This window comes from Echinops telfairi, unplaced genomic scaffold (genome assembly GCF_000313985.2).
Source record: "Echinops telfairi isolate 266 unplaced genomic scaffold, ASM31398v2 ScPeMD7_5592;HRSCAF=6446, whole genome shotgun sequence".
Taxonomy (NCBI): domain Eukaryota; kingdom Metazoa; phylum Chordata; class Mammalia; order Afrosoricida; family Tenrecidae; genus Echinops; species Echinops telfairi.
In genome coordinates this window covers 28,603,444-28,612,875 of record NW_022109491.1, presented here as the reverse complement: position 1 = coordinate 28,612,875, position 9,432 = coordinate 28,603,444, and the positions used below count along the sequence as shown (strand labels likewise).

General features: G+C 49.2%; 1 protein-coding gene across 3 annotated transcripts in view; it reads right to left on the bottom strand.

The window, feature by feature from the left end:
• The window catches only part of PTPRA (protein tyrosine phosphatase receptor type A), a 97,703-nt gene that overhangs the window by 31,748 nt on the left and 56,523 nt on the right, over positions 1 to 9,432 (bottom strand). For all 3 annotated transcript variants that reach the window (XM_045295279.1, XM_004697876.2, XM_004697875.2), the window contains 3 exons: positions 5,945 to 6,029; positions 4,827 to 4,900; positions 4,506 to 4,642 (listed from right to left, as the gene is read on the bottom strand). In XM_045295279.1, the coding sequence (XP_045151214.1) occupies positions 4,506 to 4,642; positions 4,827 to 4,900; positions 5,945 to 6,029 (296 nt within the window). The remainder of the gene's footprint in view (positions 1 to 4,505; positions 4,643 to 4,826; positions 4,901 to 5,944; positions 6,030 to 9,432) is intronic.

Genomic DNA, 9,432 nt, shown 5'->3' with positions numbered 1-9,432 from the left:
GGATTCCCTGTGTTTCCAGTTCCTATCTGTACCAGTGTACATCCTCTGGTCTAGCCAGACTTGCAAGGTAGAATTGGGATCATGATAGTGGGGTGGGGGGAGGAAGCATTTAGGAACTAGAGGAAAGTTGTATAATGTGGCGAAGAAAGCTGACGGTGCCCGGCTATCAAAAGTTATAGTGTCTGGAGTCTTAAAGGCTTGAAAGTAAACAAGCGGCTATCTAGCTCAGAAGCAACAAAGCCCACATGGAAGAAGTACACCAGCCGGTGCGATCACCAGGTGTCCAAGGGATCAGGTTATCAGGCACCATCAGAACAAAAAAAATCTTAGCATAGTGAATGAGGGGGGGAGTGCGGAGTGGAGACTCAAAGCCCATTTGTAGGCCACTGGACAACCCCTTACAGAAGGGTTTCAGGGAGGCGACGAGCCAATCAGGGTGCGATGTAGCAACGACTGCACCTCTTTATAGGAACAGAAAGCCTCATCTTTCTTCCGAGGAATGGCTGTAGGTTTCGAACTGCTGACCTTACAGTTAGCAGCCCAACACTTAACCACTACACCACCAAGTCTCCTCAGACATCACAACCATACATCTCTGGTTGTGGTTAATTCACTGTGAAGCTCCCAGTAGTAGATGTGGGAGGCTGCCAACCTAGTTGAGTTGAAGGGACCTGACTAGAACTAGCACTAGTCAGTAGGGAAAATGCCTCTCTCATCCAGCCTGAAAGCCCACTGAAGGGTCCCCAACCTCAGAACTGGTGGCTGGGGGGGGGGAGGGGGGATGGCGATAAAGCCCCTATACATAAGAACCCTACTCCCACTGTCCCTCCCTCATCTTCCTCCAGCACCTTCACCATTTGCCTCGATCACGGTGCACTGCTGCTGTTAGGCGTTGTCACTCACAGCAACGCTATGCACAACACTGCCTGGTCCTCCGCCATCCTCACAACTGCGTGCCACGTAAAGGGAAACACGCTTTCTGCGATCTACTGGGTTCTGGCCTTGGACAAATTCCTAGGGACTCAGAGTTCTTCCATAATCTGACAGATGAAGCTGAACCTTTGATGTCTAAGTGATGCAAGAATTTTTGGTGTGAACTAGCCTCACAGTAAGAGTGACCCCTTTTCCTAGTGCATGGTTGCCATAGGTATGCACAGCTTGCTGTAGGAAATAAAACTGGAGTTATATAGTTGACCAAATGGCAGCGAGTCAGGACAATGCCCTTAAGTCAACTGATCTAAGACTTGTTTTCCCTGAAACTTAAGCCGAGCTTTTCTGTGAATCAGGCCCCTTCCAGAAAGAGCTTCAGTAATGAATTGTACAAGCTAATCAGAAATAAGTTTCTTTGCTTCTGTGTTTCGTCAATACAAAGCCAGGGACTGCTGCTACTTGACAGCGCTCCTTTGCACTTTCGATTTGGTGCTACCCAACTTGTGAATCTTCTGCCCCAAACAAACCTCTTCTAATAGATTTTCTTATTATCTCAGTGCCTTCCGATAACAGCATGTGGCAAAATATCCACACTGGCCTGCTAACCTACTGGATGAAGACCCCAATGGTAGAAGGAACAAATGCAAGTCCCTGGGTAGTGCCCTCTCTTGGCCAAGCCCTGAAACATTGCAGGGCGATGAGGCGACAATCCACTTACATCTCTCGGCCTAACGATGGCAACGCTTACTAACTCCCAGTATCGGGATTGTGAGGTTTCCTTAGTAGTTTCCTACTACTGAGCCCCCAGCCCCAGTCTATGCATGCCACCACACGGGCTGGCACAAAAGGCCTTCAGGAGTGTCAGTGCGCTATGACAAATTAAGCCAGGTGCAGCCACGGACTGGCGGTTAGTTTTGCACACACACCCTCCTTCTTACTGAGTAGCTCAGCCCCTGGTCCCTGGAACGTTACTACTAACGAGGTGTGTGCATGGTTTGTGTCCTTTAAGGTGCGCAGAGACTACCGGGAGCAGATGCCCTTTCTCATGGTGGGGACCACCCCTGTGAGGCACCGTCCTGACCTCGCTGTGCTGGGTTCATAGGAGTTCTGCCTCGTGAACTGGCCATTACGCTGATGACGTAGAGCTAGTAACTCGAAAAGCAGGAAGCTACGTACCCTACACACACGTGCTATACTTAAACACAAGGGCAGCCCTTCCTCTCACCCCCGCACGCAGGCCCGGTGAGCTCATGCCCGCAGTGGCCATGGCAGCAGAGACAGAGCTAACAGGCTCCCCAGCACAGATGTGGTCTTGTCACTACCAAGAGCCCCAAATCCCAGAGTAAAAGGGACCAACACTGAGACCTTAATGAAGCACCCAGGGGATCAGCCAGCTACCCACAGGCAGGTTCATCACGGCATTCCTTTTGCTGAGGCTCCAGAGCAATGGACTCTTAGCATGTCTCTCCGGATTTGTCTATCCCGCCTTGCCTTTAGGCACACTGCCACAACTGGAGGATTTACTGAAACGCCTTATCATGGGAGCTTACAGAGCATGACTTCTAAGCAAAGAGCTCGTTTTTGCAGAAAATGTATGGGACTGGGATGCACACCCCACTAGCCCCAAGCAGCTGCTATTACACAGATATTATAAAAGCAGCCGAACAAAGAGTCGGCTATGGTGCCGGGGACGCGATGCTGTCTCATGGGGCTCAGCCAATGTTCCTGATCAATGAGCATTAACTGTTACTATTCTCCTAACAGCTAGAAGAAAGGAGCCCATACTTTTTCATGAACTCTCGTCTGGTAAATAGTTTCCTTTGTAAACTCTTGTCATGTTCCTAGCTAACCTCCACGTGGTAGAGTTCAGTGATTTCCTCAAATTGCAAAGCTGACCATACTGCTCTAAATTCCCTAATCCCTTTAATGCCGATAAGATTGGGGACCCCACTCCACCCCCACGGTAACCATTGCTTTCTTTATGCTAGCAGCTCTCCAACTCTGTGGGTCTGTCTGTCCAGCCCCCAAAGGCAAAAGACACGCTGGTCTCAGCCAGTCATAGGAACCTATTTCTCCCCTGCCTATGAAACATCTAAGAAGTAGGAAGTGACAGAAGATGCCTCTAGAAGCTGCTGGGGAACTTCTTCCCTGAGACGCATGGGAGAAAGGAGCCATCCTTCCTACTAGATTCTGTAATAGTGCCACGTCATGCTTGGTACTAGGGCAGACACTGGCATCATCAGGGGAGTCAGTCTAAGAGACAACACCAACGAACACATCACTTACAGCTGAGTGGAAAGTTATAAAGGAAACTGAGGGTTGAATCAGGTGCAAATCGATGAATTCACGAACTCTGACACTGCCCCTTGAAGTACAGTACTTAAATTCACAACCCTCTCCTTCATTACCGCGTCAGGCCAATCTACTAGCCCACTCTTGACAACTCCGGTAGCCTCTCATGGAATCTCCTGCATGTCTTCTGGTAGCCCTGTGGGTTATTCTCCACGGGGCAGTCAGTCGGTTTTTCGAAATCAGTCTGCTTGGTCTATGGCTCTCTGTCTTTTCTCGTGACAATGTATAAGGTCTAAGGTCTGGCCCAGCCTTTTTAAAAAAACTTTTCCTCCAGCCACATACTTTCACTCATTCTCTAGACTCACTCACCACCGAGTCAATTCTGGGTCACCGCGACCCTTTAGGGCAGGGCAGAACTGCCCCTGTAGGTTTCCAAGACTGGAGCTCTTTATGGGAGTAGAAAGTCTTGCCTTTGGTGACCTTGTAGTTATGCTCAAAGCATAACCACTGCAGGCCTATTTCAATTTTTTAACATGTTCCTTCCTCTTCCACACTTACTACTGATGGTTTGGTCTTTTAGTTCCCTGTGCCTAGAATGTGCCCCTTGCTAACAGATCAGGTCTGAATTCAAACATCACTTCGGAAAGGAAGCGGCTGACCTGAAATCAGAACTGACACGCTGGGTTCACACCAACTGGTGGTTCACAAACATGTCCCGCTTCCTTCATCACTGTCACTGGGTGCCTTAAAGGGAGCTTCCTTACCTTCTCACTGGTCTATGCAGACTGCCTACTTAAGGTGCTCTGGAACCTCTGCTCTATAGAGTCTAGAAGGAGATCTCTTCAGACAGAGTCCTCCCCTAGGCAGCAATGCTTCATGTGCTGCTGTATCATCGTTCTTGTTTATGCAGCTTCCTTACGAGACATTCAGTTCCCTGGGAGCAGGGACCAGAGCGCTGTTGTCCTCCAGCATGTCCCTGGCACGTAGAATACCACCTGACACATATTCGTTGTTCGAGTAAGACTTACTATACAAATGAATTAAGATACAAGGATGGATGGGTAGGTAGATGGACAGGTGAGTAGCAGGTAGGTATGTGAATGAGAGGACATGCACATCTTCATTTCCTGCTCATGAATGCACAGGGAGGGAGGTCAGATAAACTTGGGAAATTATTTCTCACCTTTTAACCCATTAGAAATCTGTTTCTACCCCCATGACTTGAGAGGCCAGATCGCAGGTCTGCCTCCCCCTAGACACTGCAGGCTCAACAAAGAACTCACGTTGAATTCCTCTCTGAAGAGCTTATTGTCGTCGGCCATTCTCCGGTTAATCTCCTCCTCCAGCTTGTCCACGGGCAGAGGTGGGTACTTCCTGTTGGTACTGGGGGACCTGGCCAGAAGTGGCACACTCTGGGGCTCTGTAGTGCACAAGAGGAAAGGATGGTCAGATGCCCTGAGGATGCAAGTCCTCTGGAGGCTAGCAGCTCCCTTTAAGGGTCTCTCCCCGACCTTACAGTCTTATTCTGTTAACAAGATGGGAAGCCCCTCATTTCTTTGCTTTCTTTCTGTGCAGCTTCCCCACACCATTTAGGGCTGCCTTACCCACATCCTCGGTGCGGCCGTTCGATAAGCGGAAAGAATTGGAATGGCTCCCAGCTTGCTTGTATTTCTTAAACCTAACGAGAAAATGTTTATAGTGAAACAGTAAGCAGAGAGGCAGGAGAGGCCAATCACTGGCGTCATATTCTTGTTTTGATAGATTCCTGAGCTTCGTCTACCAAACAAACAGCCTCTTTTCGAGACAGATCACATACGTGCCAAGGGAGCTCCCTCTCAGGCTGACTGAGCACCTTCAGCATGGCCCCGCTCCCTCTGGGTGCACTAGAAGCCAACCTCTGTCACACCAACATTCCCGGCTCTCCGGTGAGTGCCAGAAACTTAGAACTTTAATTTCCCCCAGGCCACCTCGGAGTTCCGGGAAAGCATGGAGCTTCAGGTTGAGTGAGTGGAGGGGTGGCCGTAAGTCTCCTGCAGAAGGATGGGACACACATGCCCATTGTGGACGGTGCACGAGGCTCTGCTCTCATTACCCCTCCAGAAGAACGGAGGGATCTCAGAGCACATTAGAACACAGGAAAAGAGCTACATCCTGGTAGTTTCAGTCAATGCCCCGTCCTCTCCTCTCCCTTGGGCTTCCCTTCTTTGCTTCTGTTCCCTCAGTGCCATTATCTACAGGACCCTGAAAGGGGGCCAGAAAGAGGAACTCTCTAAGTCACAAAACTCAGCTCAGCATACCAGGGTCAGGGGTCCTCAATGGGTTTGGGGACAAAGCCTCAACTAGAAATAAAGCAGACCTTTGCTGGGCATGTCAACGAGGCCCTTGCTGGAGGTGCTTCAACAGGGCTACATCTTAAGATCTTGAAACTCCTCGAGCCTGTAGTGTGCTACACCATTCTGAGCTTTGGATTGAACTATAGGCCCGGGCTTCAGGAGGCTGGGCTTGGACAGAGAGAAGCCACGGGAGGGGCTGGTTCTTCGGGAAGACTACGTAAAACCTGAGAGGCATTTCTAAATAGACTTCGAATCTTAGCACGATCACCGAGTCATTCCCTCTCTATTGTACTTCTCGGCCGTCTGTCCCTTGCTGTCTTCTGGGCTATGTGAGCTTCACTGGGTGTTGGAACTGAGTCCGGGAGAATACAGAATGTTACTGTGCTCACCTTAACATGTACAGAACTATGATAATAAACACGATCACTAGCAGAGAGGACAGGGCCACCATGACTGCGATAATTGGCGTCTCATCTGAAAGTGAAAAAGAAGAACGTGTCATTATGCTCCCTCTCAAGGACGCTCAAACCAACCGCTCGGGAAAACACCCGGAGGACGACAGCAGGACACAGGCAGAGAGAGGGACAGATGGGGTAGAGCCCCAGGTGACAAGCCTGACACATCACACATTTGCTTACTCTCAAACCCAGTCTCCCTGCACTAGTCCTTGAAGGCAGGGACTTTGTTTCATTGGCTGCTATGTCCTTTGACCTCAAACAGTGCTCAGCGCCCAGAGATCCCCGTGGAAAATGATGGCATGAAGATGTCCAGCCCTGACGGGGAGCTGGGTGCCTGAGCCCAAATCCGTATTCTCACAGCCTCGAGGAGCGCCCACTAGAGGAAGACGGAAGAAGAAGGGGAAAGGGCAGGTGCCCTCTCACAAACCCAAAGGGTTTCCTGACAGACAATCGTGTCCCTGATTTAAATAATAAGGTGGCATCATGTATCCAAACATGCTGGTGCTCCTTTCTACTGCCTCACCCTGCAGGTGCCTTTTGCCAGAACCACAGAGCTTGGAGATGTGGTACCCGTTGCTCCATTGCACACCAATGGCTAGCCGCCTTTCTTAGGTGCTGACTCGTCCAGTCCTGTCACCCATAGACCTCACTCAGGAAATGAACGGGAGCTGGCCTGCCGACATCTTCCCTCCACAAACACAGCCTGCCTGACTCGTAACTATCTTCACTCCTAGTGGGTCTCCTTCCCGCTGAGAAGGAGGATGTCTTTCTTGCGTTGATCGTGCACACACACTCTGGACCACATCCACTGCTGCCGTCTGAAAGACATGGCTTCTTAAAGTCACTCATCCCCAGTCACCCAGAGTGCCACGTCTCTCTTCACAGCTAGCTTCTCACAACAGGTGCCTAAAAGTGTTTCCTCTACTTCTTTACCATTGGCACTCCTCAATCTGGAGAGTTCCGAGGCTCACCCTCAGGACTTCATTTAAATGGGTTCATCTAGAACATCAACAAATCCTCCATCGCCAACTCCACTGGCAACATTCCCATCCTTATCCTACTCAGGCTCTTGGCAACACTCATTCTAAAGCTTGTAAGCCAGACACCGGGAAATGCCCGCACCGACAAGTGGCAGAGAGGATACATTCTAGAAGCGGAGGGACCCTGTTCACCAGCAGGTAAACGCATCACTTCAGACAAGGGCGAGTGCTAGGAAGAAAACAAAGCAAGGGGAAGGGGAGAGAGAGTGATGAGTTGGGGGTAACAACTGGGACAGGGAAGTAGACGGCTGCGTAAGTGGCTTGGGAAGGTCTCTCAGAGGATATGAGACCTGAGCAGGATTCAAATAATGTGAAGTGAGCCGTGCAAAGATTTGGAGAACTTGCCAGGCACAGGGAGCAGCAAGCACTAGCCTTTAGCTTGGTGGACTCAAGAAACTGCACAAAGGCTAGCGTGGTACAAGATGTGGATAGAGGTGGGCGAAGCCAGAAGACTCAGGGCTTGAGAGGTCACGGTAGTGAATGTGGCCTGAATTCTGAATGTCATGACAAACCCCGAGGGTGGAAGGAGTTGGAGTTGAGCAGGGGAGATATGGAATTGGTTTTATATCATTTTGAAGACCTGCTTCATGGACTCAGAAGCAGCGCCAGAAAGTAACCCAGCAGAACGTGGTGCCCACGAAGCCAAGAGGAGATTTTCAAGATGGGAGTCACTAAGTCAGTAAAGTGCTACCAACAGATTCAGAAGTAAAAGGGCAGAGAATGGCAGTGACTTTGACAAGGTGTAATAGTCGTGGTTGCTGGGTGTTGCCTGACTCATAGCAACCCTATGTATAACCGAATGAAACGCTGCCTGGTCCAATGTCATTCTCACAATTGTTCTTAAGTTTGGGACAACTTTTTGCAGCTTCCATGTGTGTCTGTCAATCCAACTTGTTGCGGGCCTTCCTCTTGTCCTGACTTAATCAAGCCTGACATACTTCTCCAGGGACTGGTCTCTCCTGACACATGTCCAAAGTACATGAGCCAACAGCTCATCGCCCTTGCCTCTAAGGAGCATTCTGGCTCTTTCTTCTAAGGCAGATCCGTTTGTTCTTTTGGTAGTCTAAGAGCATTTTCAATATTCTTGGAGAGAACCATCATTCAAATGCACTGATTCTTCTTTGGTCTTCCTTATTCAATGCCCAACTTTCATATGTCTATGAGGCAATTGGAAATACCTGGGCTTGGGTCAGGCACACCTTAGTCTTTAAAGTGACCTCCTTGCTTTTCAACACTTTTAAAATGTTTTGTGCAGATCTACCCCATGTAATGAGACCAGATGGCAGCTCTGGGTAACTGTTCAAGAGTGGTTTCAGTTGAGTAGTGAGTGAGAAAGCCTAAACAGAGAGAAGAAATAAAAAGATGAGAGTGCAAGACATCATCTGTTTTTGAGCTATTTTACTGTAAAAGAACCCCCAGAAAAGGAGTAGCCGGTGGAGGACGATGTGGGACAAGAGCTTCTTGTGTTTTTTGGTTTTGTTTTCACGAGACAGATGATGCTGCTGCTGATGATGGAAGATGGCAGGTGACTTTCTTTCTATTATCTCTGCTCCTCCTTTTTCCAATACCAGATTCTAAATGTGAGCCTTCTTTAGGGATCTGCCCCTGCTATTCTTCTCTAGACTCTCAACAGCCAATTCAACACCTCCACTTTTAACAGCAGACCACGCAAATTCGCTGCGTGTCTAAAAACGAGCCCTCTCCAGTGAGTAACAGTACTGCCAGCGACTCTGCTGCTCGGGCAGCTCCTGACTTCTCCCTCACACTCAACTTCTAGACCTAACCCAGATGCAAGTCGTGTAGTTTAGGGACAGCACTAACATCTCAACTTTGTCCTTTCTGCTGCTCCCTGTTCCCACACTGTTGTCCCAATCTCTATCCATTCTCACCCGGATCACAACAAGTCTCTGTCCCTGACCATCCACTCTTCAGGCAGTGATCTCTAAGCAAGCAAATCAGATCATGTACCCTCCTCTCTTACCAAAGCTTCTCAATGATTTCCCATCAATTAGAATAGTATCATCAGTGCCTCAGACAGCCTCTTGATGTAGCACCTATCTAACCCAAAGGGGAGGCCCTGGTGGCGTAGTGGGTGACAAGTTGAAGTGTGAATCATGAGACGAGCTGTTTGAAACCACCGAGGTTCCACAGGAGAAAGGTGAGCTTTCTACTCCCATAAATAGTTAGGGTAGCGGCTGTCAACCTGTGAGTCGCCCAATTCATAACAGTAGCAAACCGACAGTGATGAAGTAGCAACGAAAATAATTTTATGGTTGGGGTCACCAAAAAATGAGGAACTGTATTAAAGGGTCATGGCAGGGAGTTGACCAGATGGCAGGGAGTGTGTGTGTGTGTGTGTGTGTGTGTGTGTGTGTGTGA